We start from the raw sequence: 26,990 nt of genomic DNA on the forward strand, positions 1-26,990 counted from the left end.
CATATTTGGCAAATAGATTAATTACCAAGACTTCCCTTTAGAGACACAATTCAAAGAAATCTTTTCACCAACATAGCAAAGCTAGTAAGTATAGCCCCTCCTCAAGTTTTCTGACATTTAATTAGCAGAATCAAGTTTTATAATAATGAAAGCAAGAGAGGCAGACCCTGGGAAGGAAAGAAAGACTATTTTGGGAGGGCAGTTATCAACTCACAGGAATGCTGTATTCAATCTTCGTTTTTTCTTCTACTAAGGTCCAATTAACGTTTGTCAAAAGTTTCTCTGTTTTAGATAAAGTTATTGTGTTCTGTCTTATCTCCTCTATGTGCTTAATGATGCTTTGTATGGCCATTTGTCTTGGGAGAGAAATAGCACACAAGCCTGTGATAGACAAAAGGAAGAACCTTAACAGAAGGCAAGGGGAAGCAAAAACATGGCATGATGTAGTGGAATCTTGGCATCACGGCACAGCTTAGAGCAAAAACAACATTCTATCCAAAACTTTCCACAAAATTACCCAACTGTCTGTTTCCTTTTGGCTGTGTAGCTTAACTTTATCTGACTCGATGGCTAAAGACTGTTATTAGTTCCCTTTCGTTCCCTGTAGCTGGGGACATGACTCGCCATTTCAAGGCACCCAATGGGTATTTCTCAAAGTGTGGGGGGCTCCCTGTGTCTTCTATAAGCAGAAGGGCTGGACATTAAACTATGCAAATTTCTGGGCTCCAGTCCATACCTGCATAAGCACATTGGCCTGAGAATTTGCATTTTAACAAGTTCTCCAACTGATTCTTATACAAAATGAAATTTAAAGGCCATTGCAACAGACAGTACTCAAATTAACATCTGTTTCCTGGCCAGCAAATCTACATGTCCAAAACTTGCACAGTAGCTCGTATTTTCTAGAGGTATGAATTTGAAGTTATGCTATGAGGCTCACTTAACCAAAAAAGATGAATGTAATTAGTGAGCTGAGCCTACTCACTCCAAAGTTCATCGCAATAAAACTGTTCTTTCTTCCTAATTGCACATGAAATGCGTCACAAAGGGTTAAGATGGTCTCTCAATAGTTCAGTCTAACTATATTGCCTTCTCTGGGCACTGTGAAATTCTGGGGATTCAGAAAGCTTTGCAGGGATATCGCTCTTGGTTCTCCATGGCCCCGAGCAAAGGGGTGTTTGATGTTTGACTGCAATTAGAGGGTGTAGGCTTTTTAAATTAATTATTAATTAAGGAGACAAAGAGAGGATAGATAGGGACAGACAGACAGGAGAGAGATGAGAAGCATCAATCATCAGTTTTTCGTTGTGGCACTTTAGTTGTTTATTGATTGCTTTCTCATATGTGCTTTGACCGTGGGACTACAGCAGACCGAGTAACCCCTTGCTCTAGCCAGAGACCTTGAGTCCAAGCTGGTAAGCGTTGCTCAAGCCAGATGAGCCCGCGCTCAAGCTGGCAACCTCGGGGTCTCAAGCCTGGGTCCTCTGCATCCCAGTCTGACGCTCTATCCACTGCACCACCACCTGGTCAGGTGAAGGTGTAGGGTAGGCTTTGAATTTAACATTCCCCTGGCAGAGACCACACAGGCAGTTTATTCATGTGCCTATTTACATCCTACCCACATGGTGGCACAATAGCCCCTTTCCAGTTGCTCTGAACACACATGGGGATACATAGACCACTTGGTGGCAGCAGTAAGTTTGAATGAACTCCATGTTGAAGATGATCCTGGAAGAGTATGAGAAGGGATCTCTTAACAGTATTAGCCCAGATGAAAGAAGTTGGTTTGAAACTCTTACTAAAACAAACAAACAAACAAAAAAAACCCACACCTCAATTCTACTGAGTACCTGTGAAATGTGTACCTCATAGTATATCTAGAAAGGAGGAACGTGGGTTCTGACAGGATCAATACTTGCCACAAATTTTTGTTTCGTAATAAAAATTCTGAGGTTTAGTTCACAAAAAGTTGGTAACAAAAGAAAAACACAGTACCATGACAGTCAAAGCCCTTGTTGACTTTGAGCATCACAGTAAACAGAACCACAAGAAAGGGACCCAAGTGTGTCCCATCATGAGCAAGGAGAGCAGAGTGGGCCTGGGTCCCTGGGGGTCAGAGGGAGTGGCGGGAAGGGAGGTGTGCGTGAGCCTTTGCGGGTCACATTAACACCACCGGGCTCCAGTGTGGGCTTCGGCTGATCCCAGCACACCTTGCCACTGCAAACAAGAACGAGCCCATAACTGGAGAACTCTGCCCCATTGACTAGTCCTCTTCACAGAGTGGCAACCTGGGCTGGGAGGTGGGCTGTCACAGGAGGTTCTGCGACAGTGGGCATAGGGTACAGCTTCAGGAAGGGGTGGGGCTGCAAGAAGACATGAGCAGAGGGGTGATGCCGGGGTCCAGCCCCGGGGAGGACCCAGGGGTCCCACAGGAGGAGACGGCGTCGGCGAAAATGGAGTGAGAGAGCCGAATTTTTTTCTTTCTCTTTATTCTCCGGTTAGCATTTACTGCCAGGCATCTCTACCAAATGCTAGTATAGCTCCCTTTTTATACACGTACACCGAGTTACAATCACATGGTGTTAATTATTATTTTTGTTTTCACTATGTTTGCATGTTTCCGGATAACAGTTAATTTACATCTATGAGTCACAAATCAGGTAGCAAATCATTCAAAATACAAAATAACTTGAATAGTGATAACAACATCAGTAAAAGCTTTTAGAGTATTAGTTCTAAAAGGCTTGCCTCTAAAGAAATTAACATAACATCAAGAATAGCTTTCACCCAAAGATATGCAGAGTGCACTTGCAAGATAGCCCAGCAGCAACACAAGACATTCCATGGATTTCCCTACATTTTTGAATCTCAAGAGAACATCTCATTGAGAAAGCCTAGCAATTGCCTTTAGTCAAAAGACAATTCTCTTCGTAAAACATTCTTTTCTTGCTGACTACGCTCTCATTCTAGGCCACACAATGGGCCATCCTACTATACCTTACCTAAGATACTATTGTCTAATCAAATATTACTTATTTATTATATTTAAACACTAGTTAAGTTCTGACTCTATTTTTCTCAGAATATACCACTATTTGCAAATCAAAGAAGAAAGGAATGTTTCTCTACTTATCACATGAAAAGGCTAGGGAGAAAAAATGTTAAGTAAAGGCCGAAGGGTGCTCTGTGCACAGCCACTGCCTCCTAACCATTCACAAGTCACAATCTATTCTTTTTAACATGATTAAGAAGGAATTCTCCTACAAACTTAACCCTTTACGAGGGATATCATAGCCAGCCTCTTATGTCTATGAGCCCAGTTCAAGGGGTTTGCAGGCTTTTCTGTGAAACTCACACCCTCTGTCTCATTTACAAAGAAATCACTACGAATCTACAGGGAAAGCACGGTACTATTATCCCTGTGCCACAAATAATAGCACACACCCAGAAAAGGGGGGATATAAGGCCAGATTAATTCAAAAAGTCAAAGGGGGAAGTATCGTTGTGCCTATCCTTTGTGGTGACTTTGTCACCCCGCAGCCATTGGTCTTCACTGCAGTGACTTTGTCACCCCGCAGCCATTGGTCTTCTCTGCTGTGACTTTGTCAATCAGCAGTTTTTGATCTTCTTCTGCTGTGACCTTGTCAGCCAGCAGTTGTGGGTCTTCTTCTGCTGTGACCTTATCAGCCAGCAGTTGTGGGTCTTCTCCTGCTGTGACCTTGTCAGCCAGTAGTTGTGGATCGGCTCCCGACAGGGTGACGTCTCTGGAAGGCAGGACAGGGTCAATTCACCAGGCGGTTTTCCTGTTTAGAAGAACTCTCTTTCAACATTCTTCCTCCATGTCATGCCTTCCAAGAAACTTTCTGATTACTAACTTGATTATCAAGAAAACTAGTATTTAGCATGATCAGGTGGTGGCACAGTGGATAGAGCGTCGGCCTGAGATGCAGAGAACCCAGGTTTGAAACCCTAAGGTTGCCGGCTTAAACACTGGCTCATTTGGCTTGAGCGCAGGCTCACCAACTTGAACGCAGGGTTGCTAGCTTAAGTGTGGGATCATTGACATGACCCCATGTCGCTGACTTGAGCCCAGAGGTCGCTGGCTTGAAGCCGAAGGTCGCTGGCTTGAGCAAGGGGTCACTGGCTCAGCTGCAGCCCCCACATATGTCTCTCATATGTGTCAAGGCACATATGAGAAAGCAATCAACAAACAACTAAAGTGCCATAATGAAGAATTGATGCTTCTCATCTCTCTCCCTTTCTCTCTGTCTGTCCCTATCTGTCCCTCTCTCTGTATATCTCACTAAAAAAAAAAAAGAAAAAAGAAAAAAAAAAGAAAATTGGTATTTAGAGGTAAATACCCTGAATAACGATCACAATTATTTCAGATATAGAAAAGAAATCATCTTCGTTACAAACGAATGAGTTGGGTATCTGTTTTCTCCACATTCTCCTGGGAGCGCAGCATAGGTCAGCAGCAGTCCCATCAAGTCTAGAGACCCTGACAGAATTGGCTCTCAGCACCACAAAGCTGAGGACAGGGCTTGGGTCTGCTGAACGATGGAAAGGCCCTACCCTAAGACTGTGTAATCCTATCCTGCTCTCTCCCTCCCACCTTGAACCCACTGCCCACAACGGTCTCATCCTGGATTCTATCATATTTATGCATTTCATTATCAACAGTCTCAAATGTCTTCTAGAAATAGGCAACTATGGCAGAGCCTACTGAATGTGTTTGAATGTCCATTCTCCCCTTCTTCCTTTACCAGTAGAATCTCTGAGTTTTGGCGGAGCACGTGGCCAACCAGGTAAAGATAACACTTCCCAGTTTCCTTGCCCATGTGAGTCAATTTTGGCCAATGGAATGTGAGTGGTAATGATATATGTAACTTCTGGATTGTGTCCTCAAAAGGAAGCTGCTTACCTTCCATTACCCCTCTCCCCCATTTTCCCTTTCCAGTTGATTGGCTTGAAGCTACAGAGGTAGTGAATCAGCTTCTACCCTGCGGACAAGAGCAACACCCCAGTGAGTGGAGAAGCCACAAAAGGGGATCTGTGGACAATCTCGTGGGGCACCACCAGCCAACTCTTTTGGACTTTTCGGTGGAGGGGGAAGAAAAGTTTTGTCTTACTTAAGCCATTGTTAATATGGTATCTGTTAAACTGGCTGAACCAATATCTCAATTAATACCGAATCTATAAGTAACGAGTGAAAGAAAATTAATGATTTCATAGCCAATGCCTCAAGCTCCATAATAAAGTCTTTACAAACCCCAACAATAATTTATTCACATCATTCTCCCCAAGTAATTAATGATAGATATACATTACCTAATTGCCTCGCGAAAGAAGTCATCATGTATGAATTTATCCCCAAAGTCATTAACGATAGTATTTGTGTATACAATAGAAACTAAAATGTACAATAAAAACAAAAACACACACAAATAGTTAGAACCAAAACATTAATACGTTCTCCAAAGCAAATCATTGTTCAATTAACTTCCACCCAAAGTCTGTCTTAATCTACATTTTTTAATGCTGCCTCTGATAAGGAAATAGAAGCAGAAGGTTTGTTTGGTGAAGGCTCTAGAATGGGATATACTAGAGCAGAAATTAGTTTCCAATCTGAATGAGAAAACAACAAATTTCCTTTCTGGGGGAGATAGGAACACAGAGAGACAGCAGCCTTGCAAAGCCAGCCAAGTCAGAGCCATCACAGACTGGGCAGAAGAGGCCCCACCCTGACACACACCCCACATCAGCAGGCACTGGGCACCACAGTGGGACAGGGCAGCACACCTGCCACTAGCATGTCCTGCACCTGGACAGGAGGTGGGTCTGCAGCGAGGCCATGCAGAAGTGGAAACACAATCATGTTTGTAGCTCTGGGCTCTGCCTATGTATTAGCCATATTGTTTGGGGCCAGTGAGTCACCCTGAGCCTCAGCGTCCTTCACTGAAAAACAGAGTCAATGGCATATATGTCCTTTGGGGCAGAGAGGGTGACAGTCGCTCACAAAAAGGAAACAATTGAAAACTACTGTACTCAGGGAACCTTCCAGGACAGGAAGCAAAATAGCCAAGAGAAAATCGTGAGCTGGAAATGGGATGGTAGCAGGAAACTGTGTTTACCTCCTTCCAGAGTCAAGTGCCTTGGGAGGTGGGCAGGTGTTAATTCATATTATCCAAGTACTTTTCTACCCCCCACACTGGGGGGCAGGCTTGGGATTCATCTGGCTGGGAAGCTGCAGGAGTATCTTGGAAGTTTATAAAACCTTCTAGCAGCTTCTCCAGCTACCTCACACAGTACTATCACAAATGACAAGGTGACCTAACGCTGTCAGCAGGTGCACTAGGGTTTCTCCATCTTCCCCGGGGTCTTACTCTCACCATGCTGCCTCACCAGATGGTCCACTGTGAGCCCAAGGGGGAAAGGGCTTTGAGAGAAAGTGGTTTTTCACTACAGATGACGCAGTCCTTGGCCAAAATTTTTCAAGAAATTAACTTTTAAAAATTAGTTCTGAAGACATAATTTTAACTGGGTGTGTAATACTAACATTTTAAACATCTCTCTTCCTTTTGTATATGTTGACCTAGTATTTCAGGTTCTGCTGTCATGGCTATATAGACCGTAATGCTCTAGATGAGGGGTCCCCAAACTTCGGCCCGCAGGCCGCATGCAGCCCCCTGAGGCTATTTATCCAGCCCCCGCTGCACTTCCGGAAGGGGCACCTCTTTCATTGGTGGTGCATCCTGTGTTCCTGGAGCACTGTATGTGGCAGCGCAGCAAAGCAGGGTATAGCTCACGTACAGTACTACTTCCGGTGATGCAGGACGCACGCGTCACGGCTCCGGAAGCGCGTCATATCACTTGTTACGGCTAGCAGTGACAAATATGGAGCTGGACATTGACCATCTCATTAGCCAAAAGCAGGGCCATAGTTCCCATTGAAATACTGGTCAATTTGTTGATTTAAATTTATTTGTTCTTTATTTTAAATATTGTATTTGTTCCCGTTTCATTTTTTTACTTTAAAATAAGATATGTGCAGTGTGCATAGGGATTTGTTCATAGTTTTTTTTAAAGTCCGGCCCTCCAACGGTCTGAGGGACAGTGAACTGGCCCCCTGTGTAAAAAGTTTGGGGACCCCTGCTCTAGATAGAGCTTTTTTTTATGCTTCCGTACAGCTATTGAACAATAACGTTTATATATGCCCGATAACACTGAGGTTGTACTAAGTGTCAGGCATTTTACTGAGCACCATCTCAATCTTCAACTGGAAACTGAAGTCCCACAAGTGTGGGGACTTGCCCAAGGTTGCCCCATCTGCAAATAGCAGAGTCAGGATGTGACCCCGGGCCTGTCTGTTTCCTGCGCTCATATTCTTTATTTGACTATGGTCCCTTTGACATTGTCTACATTGGCAGGCCTTCCTCTGCAAGTGCCTGTCTGCTTAAAAGAGTGCATTTTTCAAATCTAATTTTTAAAAAGGTTAACTTTGTTATTAGGTACGATGATGAGTGCTATTAAATAAATTAAAATAAATACATATGAAAACTCACAAGAGATGCTTATTCTTACCACTTCTGGTGACTCTGCCTTCTTTTCGACCAGACTATACATTTCGGGAGCCAGGAACAAGTTAAAAATGCCTTTAATTCCAGACCATGCGATAACAGTCCCCCACCTCCAATCATAGTCAGAACTCAAGTGCCTCAGAATCGGGCTCACTAGCACAACAGTAAGCGCTCTGTGGCGAGAAAAACATTCTCTGAAATCACACCTTATGTATTCATGTTATTCATCTGCCAAACACTAAATCTCATACAAAACTTTTCAGGAAGAGGAAGATGATCCAGTCTATTGATAAGTTGTTCATAAAACTTTCTGGAACTGACCAAATCTACCATCTTGCACATAATACTTAGATCTTGAAAAATAATGCTAGATGGTCTATACACATGTAAGGAATTATCATTTACACTTCTGTGTATTGTTTCGATGTTGGTAGTAAATTCCTGTAGGAAAACTTCTTCAAATAACATCAGCAAGCTCATCTACTCCCTGAGAGGACATGTCTGGATTCAGAAATTAGCCTGAAGGACATGCCAATCACGGCCAAAAAGTCAAATTATTGTAGACACATTAATAAACTTGGCTCAACCACATTTTTCTGGTGTTCCCACAAGAATCATACCCTAAATGCCACATACGTCATTTCAATTTGTGCCTCATTTCTCTACAGATCTTTTTTTCTAGGACCCTGGGCCAAAATTCAGAATCCATCGTTAGAGAATCTGTGCCAAAAGAGTATCAGTCCTGTCCTTCACCTAAGATTTCAGTAGAAATAAAATCGGCATGTTCTCAGCCTCAGAAAAAAAATATATTGTGTGTCAGCTGCTAAGCTGGGAATTTCACAAGACAATTTAGAGAGTACCTGTCACTGAGAAACAGGAAATCTATAATCACCATCTAGGATGTATATAATTCATTTGGGCAAGCGCCTCTGCTTTGCATTTAAGACTTTTGCAAAGTCATGCTTACCAAACTTTTCAGCCTTACTAACATTTCTCCAAAATACCAGTGAGTCCAGCCAAACTAGAACAACTTGTGTTGTCCCCTGATAACAAGAACAGAGAGGCAGTATAGCAAAGGCTCTGGAATCCATCTACCTGGGGTGAGTTCAGGCTCCTTTTACTAACTATGTAAATGTAAGCAAGTTAGTGAACCTCTCTAAGCCTCAATTTCTTCTTCTGTAAAATGGAACTGATGATAATAATTGTCTTTGCCTCAAAGGATTATTATGAAGGTCCAACCAAATGAGGCCACATTCCTAGCGCTTAGAATGATGTTTTGAATGTGGTCAGTGCTCAATACGTTAGCAACAGTCATTATGTCCAGGCCTTAGTTTGACTCATCCTCTCTGAAATGTTCTTCTTAACAAGTGTCTCATGGAAAGCCCACCCATATCTGAGGGCCCCTTCGGATGACTCTCTCCATTAAAACCTTTCTTCCAGTGAGGTGGAACCGTAAGCTCACATGGCATCTCTGGTACTCACTAGCCATTTGACCTTGGACAAGATGCTTTGCCTTTCATGGCCTGTTTCTTCATCTACAAAACAGAGATAATCATTCTTATGTCCTCATACTGTAAGGCAGATGAAATGAGGTCATGGATGTGTAGCTGAGTCAATGTGCAGAATGCCATGCCTTTCCTCAACTCTCTAACCAGTCTCAACTTGCACATGAGTTCCCATGGTGGGAAGACACGCTGGCTGACTCCACATCCTTCTGCGTAAGGCTGACGACCCGAGTTGCACACAGTGCCTTCAGGGTCAGCAGAAGCCAAACTCTATGAGAACGTGTGAGAAAATGAGTGCCCTTGGCCAGGTCTATCTTGAATGGAAATAACGCTTCAAAGGCACTGTCATAAATTCTACCATGGGTGGGCCATGGCATCCTAGAAAGAGCATGCTTGTGGGAGTCAAATTTAAATCCCATCTCTGCCCTTACAAGTTGGGTGACTCTAGGCAAGTGTTTTTGTTTGTTTGTTTGTTTGTTTTTTACAGGGACAGAGAGAGAGTCAGAGAGAGGGATAGATAGGGACAGGCAGGAATGGAGAGAGATGAGAAGCATCAATCATCAGGTTTTTTATTAGTTGTTTATTGCTTTCTCTTATGTGCCTTGATCGTGGGTCTTCAGCAGACCAAGTAACCCCTTGCTCGAGCCAGCGACCTTGGGTCCAAGCTGGTGAGTTTTGCTCAAACCAGATGAGCCCGCACGCAAGCTGACGACCTCGGGGTCTCGAACCTGGGTCCTCGGCATCCCAGTCCGATGCTCTATCCACTGTGCCACTGCCTGGTCAGGCTCTAGGCAAGTTTTTAACCTCCCTATGGGTCACCTATGAAATGAAGTCGCACCTGCCTTACAGGATTCTATTAATATTAATGGCCTAATGCACATGGTAATTGCTTAATAAATGGCTTTGTCATAGCTATGATGATCATAAATGATAATGAAAGCCAATAAAGACATTAGGAGCCATTCATTTGGTCTAATGGTACCCAAACTTTAACAAGCATGTTGAAATGGTACCCTGAATCTCATCTACAGAGACTCAACTCAATCCATTAGAATGGGCCCGTGAATTTACATGTCTGTCAAACTCCTGGGCAAGGCTGATGCTGCTGTTCCGCCCCTTCTCGTGGTACAGGTGAAATCTGGGAAAGTAAACAGTCACGCACAGCCCCAGCTCGCCCTTAGACATGCAGTAAGCTAGTGCCAGGACGCTGACAATGACAGAGGTCTCCTGACTGCATGCCCAGAGCTCCCTTCTGCGGTAACCCACGGCTTCCCAATTGTAATTAGGAGCTTGGGAACCTAGGACCAGTAAACATTAAATTCTTACCTTACAACATTCAATGTTACAAATAAGAGAAACATGAAAGTTACAGTGTCAAGTTTAAGATGGTTCCTTTCTCCACATCCAATTACAATGCCCCAGAAAACGTACAGTAAAGGTTGGAACATGGATAAAAACAGCATTAGGAACCTGGGGTGAACGGAAAGGAAATCACATTTTAAGCAATGTGTTTTATGAATGGTTTCCTTTTCACAAAAAATCAGGTATCACATGTCTGTCATTGTTATCTTAGCAGAGGTCCTTGCCTTGATCACTGTTATAGTCAGCATTTAAAAGTGGTTCGTGGGAACTAAAACACACCCACTTCCATATTCTTCATGACCCTCGGCCTACTAGCATACCAACACCTGGGGGCTGCCTCTCCCAGCAGGACAGTAAGAGCAAGGCAGAGAAAGGAGGACACCCCACCCCTAGGTTGGCACTGCAGCAGTTTTGCCATGAGGAGCTGGCAGCATATCAACAACTCAAACTGGTTACCTTTGACTTTGTGAGAGCTGACAATCACCTCAATGCCCTCTGTGTGACTTCTCCCGTTGTGATCTGTATGGAAGCCCTTTACCTTGAACGTCTCTTCTGTCTACATTTCTGTCTATTGAACTCCTAAAAGTCTGCAGGGCTAACTCCACTTCCGCAGTCTTCACAAAACCACCCTAAGCACTGTCCCTGGAAGAGGTCCTACCCTGAACCCCTACAGCAGTGGTTCTCAACCTTTCTAATGCCGTGACCCTGCAATACAGTTCCTCATGTTGCGGTGATCCCAAACCAAAAAGTAATTTTGGTGGCTACTTCATAACTGTAATTTTGCTACAGTTATGATTCAGAATGTAAATACCTGACATGCATTATGTATTTTCCGATGGCTTTAGGCGACCCCGCCAGGGTCACAACCCACAGGTTGAGAACCACTGCCCTACAGTATCGACCATCTACACCATCTATAAGCAGGGTGGAGCATTAACAATCACCCAGATTGCTTTCCAAAAACCTACATGCCAGCCCTGCTCTCTAAGGTTCTTACTGAGTCATCAGAGCACTGAGGTTAGGGCATAGGGCAGAGCGGTGTGGAATCCACGGGGCAGCATGCCTGGGTCAGGGTCAGGTCTGGGTCAGGTCTGACCTCTGGAGGCAGGTCTCAAGTTCCATCTCCTCTTGGACCTTCCAATGGGGCTTTCCCCTTCAGCTGACTGGGTGAGTGTGTCTGTCCCCCAAACCAGGCTCCCTGTAGGTGAGTTGTAATATCTATTCTCGGAAAGAGGCACTAGGAAGCCTCATTTTAGCTGCAGGTATAAACCATGCTCTCTGACACAGCACCGCGCCCATATGTCTGATTCCCTGTCTGAATCCTATCTTTTGATTCAGAACTCCTAGAAGGGAAAGGTATAAGTGGGTCCTCAAATCCCAATGCTTAGCTTCCTGAAAATATAGAAATGATGGAATAACTGATAGAGTAGAACGCTTTTTTAAATGTCATTACAGGACCTTTAAAAATATGCCTTACATATAATGGAATTCCAATAAACATATAATTCTTTACACTTTCTATGTCCACCGCTCGCTTAACAAGGACAGCCTTCTGAGATGGGACTTCTTTTCATAGCCCAAACCCAAGCCAACAGTTGGGCCATCATAGACATTAAACAAGGACTGTTTGAATAGGTGAAAGAATAAATAGTTGAATCAATGGAATGAGTCATTTATAATGAGGCTGAAAGACAGTATGTCTGAGCCCAGGACACCATCCAAATTCAGACATAAAGCACATGTTCTAGGAATTAGGTATACCCAAGATTCTGGGCCTGACCTGTGGTGGCACAGTGGATAAAGCGTCGACCTGGAAATGCTGAGGTCGCCGGTTCGAAACCCTGGGCTTGCCTGGTCAAGGCACATATGGGAGTTGATGCTTCCTGCTCCTCCCCCCTTCTCTCTCTCCTTTCTAAAATGAATTTTAAAAAATTAAAATTAAAAAAGAGAGCAGCTTCTCATTAAAAAAAAAAGAAGGCCCTGGCCGGTTGGCTCAGTGGTAGAGCGTTGGCTTGGCGTGCAGGAGTCCCGGGTTCGATTCCCAGCCAGGGCACACAGGAGAAGTGCACATCTGCTTCTCCACCCCTCCCCCTCTCCTTCCTCTCTGTCTCTCTCTTCCCCTCCCACAGCCGAGGTTCCATTGGAGCAAAGATGGCCCAGGCGCTGAGGATGGCTCTGTGGCCTCTGCCTCAGGCGCTAGAATGGCTCTGGATGCAACAGAGCTATGCCCCAGAGGGGCAGAGCATCGCCCCCTGGTGGATCCCGGTCGGGTGCATGAGGGAGTCTGTCTGACTGCCTCCCCGTTCCAGCTTCAGAAAAATGAAAAAAAACAAATAAATAAAAATAAAAAATAGAAAAATAAAAAATAAAAAGATTCTGGATTTTAAAAATAAATGTCATTCACATACACCCAAAAACTAGTACAGTTATTGGGGCTGATATTTAAAATTTTGCCAAGTAGAGCCTGACCAAGCAGCGGCGCAGTGGATAGAGTGTCAGAACCTGGGAGGACCCAGGTTTGAGACCCCAAGGTCGCCAGTTTGAGTGCGGGCTCATCTGGTGTGAGCAAAGCTCAGCAGCTTGGACCCAAGGCACTGGCTTGAGCAAGGGGTTACTCAGTCTGCTGTAGCCCCACAGTCAAGGCACATATGAGAAAGCAATCAATGAACAACTAAGGTGTCGCAATGAAAAACTAATGATTGATGCTTCTCATCTCTCTCCATTCCTGTGTGTCTGTCCCTATCTATCCCTCTCTCTGGCTCTGTAAAAAAAAAAAAAAGAGAGAGAGATATAGAGAGAGTAGCTTAGAGTTTTGTCTTTCTACTACAACTTCCCACAATTCAAAGTAAATTTGTATCGAAGAGTTATGTATACATATGTAAAAAAAAAAGCCACTATGATTTCTGAATTACTGGTACGTTATTCAGAATGGGAGTATTAATGTCAATCATTGTTGGTATCTTCTTTTCAAATATAAGTGCTAGGAAAACCAAAAATGAAAAGGTAGAAAAAGAGAGAAAAAGGGAGTTTTACTAATGTCTAGAAAGACAGGATCATGTAAGCACTAAATTTCTATGAGATCTATGCCAAGTACACAACAGGAGACTTACTTAGTAATTACTAATTCCGTCTTCGGTCTGAAGCTTAAGGAATCTAAATTCAGTCCTACTGTGATTAAAGCAACCATCCCTGACATTTTGAAAAATTCCACTAGGGAGAGAAAAAAATGAATAAAATTAGATGCATTCAAACCTGCCACGGAGGTACTTTATCTTGAGTGAAGAAATGGTGGGAAACTTAAGAGTACTATTTCTTGGAAAGTTGCTTCAAGGGATTGGCCTAATCCTGTAGCTCAGGGGTCAGCAAACTCTCTGTCAACAACCAGATAGTGAGCATTCAGTCCTAGCAGGCCCGACGGTCCTTGTTGAAACTACCCAACTCAGCAGTTGTATATAAGCGGCCGTAGGTAACATGTAAACAAAAATGCCCAATAAATTAAAAAAAAAATGACACAGGAATTTGAATTTCAAATAATTTTCACATGCTACAAAATATTTTTCTTTTGAGTTTTTTTTAAACCATTTTAAAATGCAAAAACCATTCTTGGCTCACGGGCTATGCAAAAAAATAGGGATATTTGGTCCAAAAGCCAGAGTTTGCCAGTCGCTGCTGTAGATGGTCACTGAGATAGGGCTAATAGGAAAATACCTTTACCAGCCTCTGCACAGCACCTTAGGGGTGTCATAAGGGTTGCGGTCCAGGCTCAGTGACTGTGGGTCCTAAAGCCTGCTGTTCTTTTGCTGATACAGACTCCCCTAAAACTGTAGTTCCTTGGGCTCTAAACAAATGTGTAAGTATAGTCTGGAGCAGGAAAAACAACTACAAAGGATGTTTGAATACCACAAACACCAATAGTTCTAGGCTGCAGAGCCTTCAGATAGAACATGGTCAATGTCAGACAGAAAGGAAGAAATGGTAGCACTCTGGAGAAGAGCAGAGCTGGCTGCTCTGGGAATGAATGCAACCTCTCCTCTGCATCCTACATCTGTAAGAGGACAACGCCTCAGAGACCCGCTGCGAGGACGCAAGCAGATAACGTGGACATTGGCTCGGCGCACTTCTTAAGAGAATGAATGAAGGTTCGCTATTATGATGATGCTATCTCCTTCTATATGCTCACTTTCCTACTTAGCAAACCAATCCTGTTTATTAATTTGAACAGGATTTCATTATTCCTTTGGTTTCTCTAATTGCCTAAGTCCACTTTTGATTTCTTTTTACATACTTTTAACCCAATTTAATATTAAGTGACCAAAGGCAGTAAAACCAGTAGTGCTGGGAACTGTGATGGCAGGAAAAGGATCTCTCAAAATCTTATTTCCAATCTCCTATAACTAGTGTGGTTACATTATAAAACTCATCATAGTCTTTTTCAGTAACAGTCACTACTTAGCGACAACAGCTGCAATTAGGAAACCACTGAACAAATTTATCTTAATAGAAATGAACACCAAAGTGTATCAACAGTTATATTTTACAATATGGGTTTATAAGTGGTTATTTTTCTTCTTTGACTTTTTTGGAATTTTTCTAAACTTCTAAAAATAAACATGTCTTATTTTTATAATTAGAAAAACTACATCTTTTAAGAATGACCAATGGTATTATATATATTAGATTGCATTTTCAGTGTCGCAGAAGGAAGGCTGGGAAGCCACGGGACACAGAATAAAAGACATTTTCATCAGCATGAACCTGAGCAGCTTCCAAGAGAGCTGGAACATTCTCTGACAATGGAAAGAAGTTGCCGCCACAGACAACTGTCTCTCCCAGTCAGTCTCTGTCTTCTGGTTCAGAAAAGCGAAGGCCCCCTCCATAGGAGAATCAACGGGGTTCTGTTTCCTAAAAGCAACAGGATTCAGAACTGGATGCTTCCTCATTAGAATATGTACCATAGGGTGATGACAAAAGGCCTTCTGCACATAAAGCCTAGACAAATGACGTCAAGAAGAGACAGCCGGGCATGGGCAAGGAGGGGACACACTGCTGACAGAGAGACTTAAAACAATAAAACTGACTAAAAGCGGTCTGCTCCCTATTATCTCTACTGCCCAGAAATTCTGAACAATGTCGCGTGATAAAACATCGCTCCTGCGGCCAGAGACACCTCCCACCAGCTCTCTTGCTATACCTCCAGCCTAGACTTTCCTATGGTCCACCATCTTTCATAAATTACACATTGACTTTCCTAAAGTGTCTTTTGTACACTAAACTCAGTCTCCCTGCCATGGGCTGATACACTCATATTCCCAGCTGTATTGCCTGTCAACCAACAATGTCCCAGAACCACTGAGTCCTCTGCCTGTATGGCAATGTCTGTGCAATTTTTTTTTTACTGTTTTAATTTCACAAAGAAGAATAAATGGTCTAACACTAGTGATTTCTAAAAGTCCAGGTTTCGTGAATTCAACACAACAGAGGTGAAAATGGAAATCTCCATGTGTGCTCAGAAGGGTGACTCTATCCATCAGGCATTCCTTGGACATCAGCCCATCAACAGTGCATTCAAGAGGAAAGGGAGCCTGACCAGGCGGTGGCGCAGTAGATAGAGCATCGGACTGGGATGCAAAGGACCCAGGTTCGAGACCCCGAGGTCGCCAGCTTGAGCACGGGCTCATCTGGTTTGAGCTAAAGCTCACCAGCTTGGACCCAAGGTCACTGGCTCAAGCAAGGGGTTACTCGGTCTGCTGACGGCCCGCGGTCAAGGCACATACGAGAAAGCAATCAATGAACAACTAAGGTGTTGCAACGAAAAACTGATGATTGATGCTTCTCATCTCTCTCCGTTCCTGTCTGTCTGTCCCTGTCTATCCCTCTCTCTGACTCTCTCTCTGTCCCTGTAAAAAAAAAAAAAAAAAAAAAGAGTGAAGGGAAAACCTATGACCAGAGAACACGACAGACATGTACATGTGAAAAGGAGAACTGCGTCTCAGCTGCGCTTCCTGGCAGTGGACCATCTACTTCTAACAGCATCTGTTGCTGGCATTTGCTGTCAGGAACTTCTCACGTGGACGAGTAAAGGGTTGCCCAAAGTTGTTCTTTAATGCAGGAAGCAGAGAAAAGGGTAATGGAAGCGGAGGACTCCTGTTTCCTGGGGCTCTGTAACACAGCGCCTCAGAGCTCCGGGGACAGAGGTCCAAGGTCAAGGCCTTGGCAGCAGTGTTCCCTGCAGAGAGCTGAGAGGGAGACTCTGCCCCAGGCCTCTCAAGCACTGACCAGAAGAACTTCCATTTTCAGAAAGTAAGGGGAAAGGAACCGACATTGATTGGCTACCCTACCTTGAACCCAATGTTGTGCTGGTAAATGTTCACAACCAGCTCTCTGGGGGTTAAAAAATAACAAACAAACAAAAACCCTGTTTTGTAGAGCCTGCCAGTTTCCCTAGTGGAAACTAGTCCTACTATGGCCAATGTTAAGGTACCAGCCTAGGTCGCTTGAACCGGAGCCGGGAAGAGATGCCTGCGATCAGCTCGCAAGGTAGGCACGATGGCCAGCACATCAGCATGAGCAAGTCAAAGGTCGCATATGATCTCAGTAAGGCCTGCAGTACCCCTATAAATTAGGTAGGTGTCACAATATCACTCTAGTAGATGAGGAAATCCACTCAAGTGTAGAGAGGTTAAGGTCAGCACATCAATAAATTGTGAAGCTGGAATTTGAACTCAGGTCTGCCTAACTCCAAAGCTCTTCACGGACTCATCCGTTTATTCACCCAACATGGGTTGAATGACTGAGGAGCACGTGGCAAGCACTGGGCTTGCCTGGGGCACACAGAGAGTGAATGAATGAAAGGAATGGGAGACAGACTCCACCTCAAGGAACTCAGGGTCTAGTGTGGGGGAAAATGGAAAAATTAAATTTAAAATTTTTCTTCAGTCTTTTAAGGCATCAAGATTCACAGGAGAGGGAACAAATAAAGCAAGTTGAAGGAAATGCCCTTTCGGAAACTGTTTTCTCTGAGTTTACTGATTCGAGACAGTGAAGTGAGCAGCACCCAGGTGGCAATTCTTCCAGAGAGGAAGCAGTGTTTCAGGTCAGGGGACAGGAATAGCCGAGGCCTTTCATGAACGGCAGCTGTTCCACGTGCCAGGTGAGAGCAGGAGCCCGGTTACTGTGCTCCCGGTGATGGTGACGGGCGACCGCAAACGGTTCAGCACAGCTTTCCCTCTCACTGGGCTAGACCAGCAGGTGCCTGCTGGCGGTGGGCCAGCGCTGGGCGCCCGGACCCCCGCGATTGTCCCCCTTTCCTGTTCCCCCTCCAGATGCAGATGCGCCTGGTTTCTGCCTCTCCTCTGCTGGCCCTAGCCTGGGTGACAGCCGCCATTTCCACGGCCTCCAGGTGTGGTGCTCAGGGAGTTAAAGACGGTTGATCTGGACAAGACCTCGGAGCGGCTCTCCCCACCTCCTCCTCGGAGAGGTGGGCAGCTAAGGGTCAGAGCAGGACTCACACAGAGCCGACTCTCCCTCCGGGACGGCCAGGGACTGAACAGAAAGTCAAATGGGGTAGGTCAAAAGAATAAGAGTGTCACCACACAGAGGAAGAATGCAAAGGGAAGGGGCATGGAGCTGAAATGAAGGGGATGCTGGGAGAGACCAGGGAAGAACTGGAGGTGGCAGAAAGGTAAGATGACAGGATGCACAGAGGGGCCACAACAGGGGGGTGGTGCTGGGGAAAAGCAACTGGATCCAAGTTCAAGGGGAAGCCAAGATGTATACAGTTCATCTTAAGGACGCTGGTTTTTGTATTTGCTTCTGCCTTACCAACATAGAAAGTCAGATACACCATCGAAAAGCAGTAAGTGAGATCGGTCAACGTATTGTTAAACTGGTCATTCAATAGAAACCGAACGATCCTTGAAAACAAATATCCAAATAATATGCTTCCAAAAATAACAAAGGTGAAGTTCACAAATATGGAGAACCCTAAAAAAAAGAAAATGAGAAAAAAAAAAGTTGAACTGTAACTTTTGATTCTTTGGTTGATGGTGTTTGGTTTGCTCATAGATTTTGAGTGGAGACCTTGACCTTCAGCAGATGGGAGTTGCCTGCAAGAGCCTGACACAGAGGCTCTCTGGGGATGTCCCTTCCCGTCTGCAGCCTGAGGTCTGCTCGTCTCGGGACAGCAGGCTCAAACGCCCTCTGGAGCCAGGCAGGGAGAATTATGTGAAAGGCTGGGACAAGCTGGGGAGTGAGAATCCAACCAAAAGGTTCCTGACTGTCCACCCACGTTCAAATTCTTTACAAATCATGTCAGGGCCAAACAAACCTTGTCCAGGATCCCCACCACCCTGCAGTCCAGTTGTGACCCCTGCCCCCAGCCTGGATGGCATTTGGGAAATGGAAAGGGGAGATTTTCTACAGTCACAATAACTGGGGACAGTAGTGAGAGTGAGCAGGCTTCAGGCAACGCCAAGGGTAGTCCTAAATAACAAAGGCTGTCCCATCCTAAGTGCCTGTCAAGATGCAGCACAAGCCCCTCTGTCTCAGCAACACTTCCTTCTCCTTTGTGCCCCCTCTCCGCCTATGGCAATCACACCAACGTGTCAGGAGGGTGCCTTCTGCCTCTTCACGCTGTGATAGTTCCCCCTTTCTACTCTGCTATTTGCGTATCTGGAAAACAAGTGAGACAGTGTGCTCCATCGCCCAGTGAATTCAAATCACACGAATTTATTAGCACTTCGAGGGCCTGAGACTCGGTGCTGCCTGGACCACTCTGCTTTCGCCACAACCTAGCCAGTCCTTCACATCCACCCAGAGATCCAGGCTGACCCAGCAGAGAAGTGAATCGGAGCCAGATGAAATAATTTGCATGTGTGTGTGTGTGTGTGCGTACACACTAGTGTACACATACATGCACGTGCATATTGAGGGAGATAAAAGAATTTAACCTACTTTCCCCCTTAGTGTCCAAGAAAAGACATAGACAGCATGTAGTTGTGTTCTTGTTGCCTGATAGGCTGTTTTAATTAGTCTAAGGGTAAAGTATAGAGAAAGCAGCAAAGTGAAGACCTCTTGAATGTGCTTTAATTTCAGTATGAATTGAAATGCACCGATTGTGTATGCTTTTAGAGATGGTACAGACAAAAAGATAGGTTCCTACCATCAATCACGGGCATGTGCTTTAAGTTCCGAAAAGTTGCAAGGAGGATGTACGCGACGCCACACATGATCATTGATTCTCCTCGAATGATATCAGTATACATTTTGGAAGAGCCTGGAAAAGGAAATATAAAATGTCATTTAATGTGGTAAATGAAAATGGTGCCCTTGCACACAAAACACAAAAACAGAAGAGAAAGAATATGCTAAAAAAAAATGGAAGGCAGCTGTAAGGGGGATGGGTCTGGAAGACGCTTACAATCACTGCTTTTTTATTTCTCCCCTGTGCCTTCCACATCTCCAATGGCAAAGGAACACGGCTCTGGCATGCCTCCAAGTGTCCATGGCCTCAGACCATGTGTGAGCTTCAGAATGAGACAAGACACTTCTTGGGACACTACATTTCCTTTTTTATTTTTACTTTCTTTTTTCTTTTTCCTTCTTTTAAAAGTGAGAGGAGGGGAGACAGAAAGACAGACTCCTGCATGCACCCGACCAGGACTCATCAGCAACCCCCGTCTGGGGCCAATGCTCTGCCTATCGGGGGCCCATGCTTACAACCAAGCTATTTTTAGCATCTGAGGCAGAGGCTCCATGGAGCCACCCTCAGTGTCCAGGGGCTGATGTGCTCTAACCAATCGAGCTATGGCTGCAGGAGGAGAAGAGAAAGAGAAGGGAAAGGGGAGGAATGGAGAAGCAGAGTTGCTTCTTCTGTGTGCCCTGACCGAGAATTGAACCCAGGACATCTATATGCCGGCCCGACACTCTACCACTGAGCCAACTGGCCAGGGCTCGGGACACTATATTTAGCTTGAATACATGTGAATTGTTAGACTCCAAAAGAATCACATCTTGGAAGTAAGACAAAACATGACCCAGAGATTCTACTCATAGACATACACCAAAGAGAACTGAAGACATGTGTCCACACAAACACTCATGCATGAATGTTCATAGCAGCATTACTCATAATTGTCAAAAAGTGGGAACAACCTCTAGTCCATTGACTGATGAATGGATGAACATCTGTAGTCTCTCCCTACAATGGATTATCGTTCAGAAAGGAATGAAGTTCTGGCTGATACATGTTACAGCTGTGGAGGAGCCTTAAAAACATGACACTGAGTGAAAGAAGCCAGACATGAAAATCACATATTGCATGGCTTGATTTTTATGAAACGTCCACAATAGGCAAATGTGTCTAAGAAAAAAGGTTCTTGGATCCAGAACCCATGGACCACCTGAGAATTTCCAACACAAAGAAAATGTCAACCAAGAGTCAAATACCTTTGCTAGTTTTCCTTTCAAGAAATAGAAGGCTTTCTATTCTACTCCTTTCCTGAAAACATTTTTGAATGTGGAGACTGCAATAAATAATCAAAGTATATAGTTTATTATAGCCGCTTAGAGTCGAGTGATAGCAGAAAAGGGAACAGGAAGAGAAGGAGGTAACTAAAACAAGGGGCAAATACAAACTAAAAGAGAAAGACACGTGAAGGAAAGACAGAAAAAATATATACTGAGAAAAAAAAAGAGAGGAAGAAAAAAGGACAGGACCAGACTGTTTGAAAATTTAGACTATTACCGCCACAAGTATCTTAAAACCTCCTGTGTTTTCCCCACAGTAGGTGTAAGTGGGTGTAAAAATGGGAATATCGCCTGCTGGAAAGCTTGAAGGTTTCCCACTCCAAGCATAAAGCAATATACACCAAACATAACCAATACCTAAAAATTTGGTAGGTACATATTTCTGAGTCAAAACAGAAACCAGAGCATCTAACCATTTCATGTTTGCATTGCTGAGTCAATAAAACATGACAAAAGGGAGATATTTCTGAGTGAAGTCATCTTTTACCAAATAAGATGGGAAGTAGTATGGGACCCCCACAAGCCCTCTTGAGAATAAGCTTGCATTGAATAACAGACTATCCTCTTACCCCATTTCCTTTAAATAAACTGTAACTATTTGGCCAAGGTCAGCTCATCCAAAATAGAATCCCAACAAGAGGCGGCAAGGCCTTGAGAAAGATTCATTGGGGTAAAGCACAGTCTCTACCTTATAGCTTAGAATGGAGTAAGAATGGAATGGAATAAGAAGGCTTATTTTTATCACCTTCTAAAAAGGTTACATTTTCTTCTTTAAAAAAAAAATCCTTTGAGCCTGACCAGGCGGTGCACAGTGGATAGAGCATTGGACCGGGACGCGGAGGACCCAGGTTTGAGACCCCGAGGTCACCAGCTTGAACGCGGGCTCATCTGGTTTGAGCAAGGTTCACCAGTTTGAGCCCAAAGTTGCTGGCTTGAGCAAGGGGTTACTCACTCTGCTGTAGCCCCCTGGTCAAGGCACATATGAGAAAGTAATCAATGAGAAACTTAAGGTGCCACAATGAAGAATTGATGCTTCTAATCTCTCTCCCTTCCTGTCTGTCTGTCCCTATCTGTCCCTCTCTTTGTCTCTGTCACACACACACACACACACACACACACACACACACAAAATACTTTGAGATTATAACTTGTGTAATTTAACCCAAATCCCGAGTGGCCATTATTGTATGGTTCCTTTCAGCCAATCAAGGCTCCATCTCCAAGAAAAGTGACACAAACGCCTACTTTGCTGGGGCACAATTTGTGCCAGGACAACATAATCAGAAGCAAATAATTTATTCTCCTATCTTTAAGAGAAGAGACAGAAATAAATCCGACATACCAATAGTTTTCAGTGATAACACAGAATTAATAGGATCCAACATGCCAGTGATCATGCTGAAGAGCAGACAACACTGCAGATTCCACGAATCCTTATTGAATTTCATAACCACATATCCAATTACAATGAATGCCGTTGAGGAGCCAATGAATCCAATCAACACAACCTGTGAAACCAATTCATTACATGGCATTAGCCTTAACATCTAAAGATGGCATGATTTCACGTACTTACATAAGAATCAGATCTTGGTGAGGTATTTATTCTACACAATTCCTCTGGAAGAACACTTTAGAAGATGTTCCAGTTTACTTACCTCAAAGAAATCACCCCTTCCAAACAAATGAGATTCAAGCTTATTGGAGTTTTTGTTGTTGTTGTTTTTGTTCTTTTTGTATTTTTCCTGAAGTGAGAAGCAGGGAGTGGGGCAGAAAAACAGACTCCCGCATGCGCTCAACCGGGATCCACTCAGCATGCCCACCAGGGGGTGATGCTCGGCCCATCTGGGGCGTTGCTCCATTGTGGCTGGAGCCATTCCAGCACCTGAGGTGGAGGTCATGGAGCCATCCTCAGCACCCAGGCCAACTTTTGCTCCCATGGAGCCTTGGCTGCGGGAGGTAAAGGGAGAGATAGAGAGAAAGGAGAGGAGGAAGGGTGGAGAAGCAGATGGGCACTTCTCCTGTGTGCCCTGGCCAGGAATCAAACCTGGGACTTCCACACGTGAGGCCAATACTCTACCACTGAGCCAACCAGCCAGGGCCCCATGTTAAAAAACCAATTCTCCAATCTCTCTTGCTGCTCTTCCAACTGAATAGTTCTCAACATCAAAATGATGTTTATAACATGGAAGGCAAAGTTCTCCTGCTTCTGTGTAAAACATTTCCTGATTGTCTCAGTGTCACCAACTGCGGGCTCCAGGTAGAAAGAGAAGTCAAACAAAGGACAAAGAGCTTGGGCCAGCTGACTGGGCCCCCTGATTCAGGGTATTCTAAAAGAAACCTTATTCAACAAACTTTTATATAGTACATTTCACTGGCCACACTTTTCTAAGGCTACCACATATGTCCAGGATGCTATAGAACAGGGGTCCCCAAACTACGGCCCACGGGCTGCATGCGGCCCCTGAGGCAATTTATCCGGCCCCCGCCGCACTTCTGGAAGGGGCACCTCTTTCATTGGTGTCAGTGAGAGGAGCATAGTTCCCATTGAAATACTGGTCAGTTTGTTGATTTAAATTTACTTGTTCTTTATTTTAAATATTGTATTTATTTCAGTTTTGTCTTTTTACTTTAAAATAAGATATGTGCAGTGTGCATAGGGATTTGTTCATAGTTTTTTTTATAGTCCGGCCCTTCAACGGTCTGAGGCACAGTGAACTGGCCCCCTGTGAAAAAAGTTTGGGGACCCCTGCTATAGAATGTGGTGTTTTACAGTGGGCCCATCAGAACACCAAACAAAAAAATGGTCCTGTCAGTGAGGGAAAAGGGGAACATGCTTATCAAATAGGCAATCAGCAGTGCTTGACTCCAAAACAGGAATAGAAAGTAAGGCTTTCAAAAAAGCAGAAGGATGAGTCAGCTTCATGACCCAGCCATCCCACTTATAGGAATATATCCCAAGGACACCATAACACCAACTGAAAAAAAAGAAATGCACCCCCATGTTTATGGCAGCATTGTTCACAATAGTGAAGGTCTGGAAACAGCCCAAGTGTCCATCAGTAGATAAGTGGATTAAAAAGCTGTGGCACACATATACAATGGAATACTATGGGGCTATGAAAAAGAAGGAAATATTACCTTTTGCAACAATATGGAGGGACCTGGAAACTATTATGTTGAGTGAAGCCAGGCAGAGAAAGAAAAATATCATATGACCTCACTCATTTGAGGAATCCAAGGAATAATGAGAACTGAGGATCAGAATTGAGACAGAGGAGGGATCAAAGGGACCAGAGGAAAAGAGGACAGAGGGAAAGGGGATGATCGGATGGGATAAAGCTGAAGGGAAGGGGGGAGGGCGCTGTAGGGAGGGAGGCGAGGGAAATGTTGAAGGGAATAGGGGGGAGGGAAGAGGCATTCGGGGTGACCCTAGAATCTATGTAAACACAATTAGTTAAAATTTAAAAAGTAAAAGAAATAATAATAAAATTTTAAAAAGCAGAAGGGACAAAAAGGATCAAGAAACTGGGTCAACAGGAGAAAGAGCAAAGGAAAAGCATGATAAGTACAAAGTACAAAAATTACATGGGAGAAATAAATCCAGATCTACTTCCTTTGACTTCTTCAAATGTTTCTTTGATTCACAAACAGTAAAATTCATTCTTTTGGGTACAGTTATATGAGTTTTGACAAATGCATGCTGTCACTTAGCCACGACTACAGTTAAAAACAAAGCAGACCCTTCACCCAAAATGTGTCCCCAAACTGCCCCTTTGTAGTCATTTTCTTCCCTCATCCCCAGTCCCTGGCACCAGTGATCTGTTCTCCAACTCTCTTGCTAGAAAAAAGGTGTATGAATGGAATTATACAACATGCAGCCTTTTTGAGTCTGGTTTCCTTTCCCTTAGTGTAATACATTTGAAATTCTTCCATGCTCTTCCTATCAATGGTCTGTTTCCTTTTTATTGCTCAGTAATATCCCATTGCTGTGTCAGACTTAATAATTAGCATAGTAATCTATGGAACAAATTTAGACCTCTGCACTCAACAATTCAAGAATGTCCGTTTTTGCAAAGAAAATATGGAACATCGTTTGGGAAAACTGACCATGTACTGGGCTGCAAAGCAAATCTCCACACAACACAAGAGCTAATGTACAAAGCACATTCTATAGTCACACCATGATGAGAGAAATAATAATACAAAGCCATATTTGGAAATTTTAAAATAATTTTCTAAATGATTCACGAGTCAAAGAAAAAAGTATAACAAAATTTAGGTAGGATTAGAATGATAAAAACACTAAAAATCAAAACGTGGGATTACACTAAAAGAGTGTAGTTACAGGAAAGTTTAATAAACTACAGAAAAAAAACAAGCTGAAAATCAAACAACAAATATCTAACTCGAGATGGTAGGGGGAAAAATCAAAATAAAACCAAGGAAAGTACAATATTCTTTGAAAGGAAAAATAAAATAGTCTGGCAAGCATGGTTAAGACAAAAATAAAATAAACCAATCTTAGCAATTAAAACTGTAGCTACAGAGACAGTTGAGATGAAGTCATCTGGGAAAGGACACTCAGGCTCTGCCACCAGCCAGCCTGGCTTGTGCCCTCTGGACGGCAGTCTGCATACATGTGAAGTGGAGATGGCATTTCCTCGGTGCCCAGTCACAGTGGTCACTCAGCACACACCCATGCTCTCTCCCTCCCTTCAACTCTCTTCAATCCCTGGTTCTGCAGCGTGAGGAGGGTCAGACCACTAACAATGTGGGATTTGTGAATTATTAACCTTCATTAGAGACAATCATATTCTGTTAACATGGGTAACAACTGACCACAACTTGTTTTGAAATGTGTGTTCTTACCTTCCAAAGCATATTCTTGAGGACATAAAAGTCCACCTCCAAGGCAACCTTAAATATAATTAAAGGTGCTACATAAGCATAAAGTGAAAAACTGGGTGTCTTGAGAAGAGGGTGGACGATTTGGTGCACCTAAACCAACAGAAGCAAACAAGAAGTTAGTTTGCTGCCATTTTGAAGTATCAGAAATTGGGTTGCTGGTATGTCAATCAATACAAGTCTTAGAATAATCTAATTTGTAATTTATGAGAGATTATCTACAAGGCCAGTCTTAGGGATCTTGGGGAGATCTCTCAATCTAACCATCTGGATGAGTCACGTGCATTCCTCTACTCAGCAGAGAACTATGTGGGCTTGGGCCACATGAACATTTCTTGTGTAAGTCATCAGTGTTTTCCAAAGTGGAACCTCCCATTGTTGGGGATCTCTGAAGTGATTTTAGGTGGTTCACAGATAAGTTTTTTTTTTAAAGATTTTATTTATTCACTTTAGAGAGAGGAGAGAGAGACAGAAGGGATGGGGAGGAGCAGAAAGCATCAACCCCCGTATGTGCCTTGACTGGACAAGCCCAGGGTTTTGAACCAGCAACCTCAGTGTTCCAGGTCAACACTTTATCCACTGTACCACCACAGATCAGGCCCACAGATAAGTTTGGTTTTTTTTAAGTATGGAAAGCTTCACGAATTTGCGTGTCATCCTTGCGCAGGGGCCATGCTAATCTTCTCTGTATCGTTCCAATTTTAGTATATGTGCTGCCGAAGCAAGCACCAGATAAGTATTTTTAATTTGACCGTTAGATAATCTAATTTGCACCAGGAAGGGAAGAAACCTTGCACAGGTACTTGTGATTTTATTGACATTTGCTTAGGATTTTAAAATCTTTCAACAAATCAGGTAAAGGAAAATAATATTTAGATAACAGCACAGATTGCACCTATAGGAAACAAATCATGGAGATGGTACACAGACGAATGGAAAACACAGCAGCAATGATTAAAGTGCCTCAAATATTCCCTCCTAAAAGGTTTTGGGCCCAATTAATAGTTTGATCTTCATTACTTAACCTCTATGTGCCTCAGTCTCCTCATCTCTAAAACAGAAAAAAAGTAACAACTTTCATTAGGTTGCTGTGGGGATGAATGAATTA

General features: G+C 43.7%; 1 protein-coding gene and 2 non-coding genes across 3 annotated transcripts in view; all 3 read right to left on the minus strand.

Moving 5' to 3' along the window:
- The window catches only part of SLC9C2 (solute carrier family 9 member C2 (putative)), a 96,017-nt gene that overhangs the window by 58,130 nt on the left and 10,897 nt on the right, over positions 1-26,990 (minus strand). Inside the window, exons 4-12 of the mRNA XM_066254488.1 lie at positions 25,847-25,975; positions 22,317-22,482; positions 19,608-19,721; positions 18,269-18,430; positions 13,558-13,657; positions 10,412-10,555; positions 7,585-7,753; positions 5,332-5,413; positions 215-381 (exon numbers count right to left, since the gene is read on the minus strand). Coding sequence (XP_066110585.1) covers positions 215-381; positions 5,332-5,413; positions 7,585-7,753; positions 10,412-10,555; positions 13,558-13,657; positions 18,269-18,430; positions 19,608-19,721; positions 22,317-22,482; positions 25,847-25,975 — 1,233 coding nt within the window. The remainder of the gene's footprint in view (positions 1-214; positions 382-5,331; positions 5,414-7,584; positions 7,754-10,411; positions 10,556-13,557; positions 13,658-18,268; positions 18,431-19,607; positions 19,722-22,316; positions 22,483-25,846; positions 25,976-26,990) is intronic.
- On the minus strand, positions 23,001-23,076 carry TRNAV-CAC (transfer RNA valine (anticodon CAC)). The gene has a single exon. It is a non-coding gene; the product is annotated as a tRNA-Val (tRNA).
- On the minus strand, positions 26,505-26,611 carry LOC136327861 (U6 spliceosomal RNA). The gene has a single exon (XR_010729922.1). It is a non-coding gene; the product is annotated as a U6 spliceosomal RNA (small nuclear RNA).

The sequence above is a fragment of the Saccopteryx bilineata genome, chromosome 2 (assembly GCF_036850765.1).
Source record: "Saccopteryx bilineata isolate mSacBil1 chromosome 2, mSacBil1_pri_phased_curated, whole genome shotgun sequence".
NCBI lineage: Eukaryota > Metazoa > Chordata > Mammalia > Chiroptera > Emballonuridae > Saccopteryx > Saccopteryx bilineata.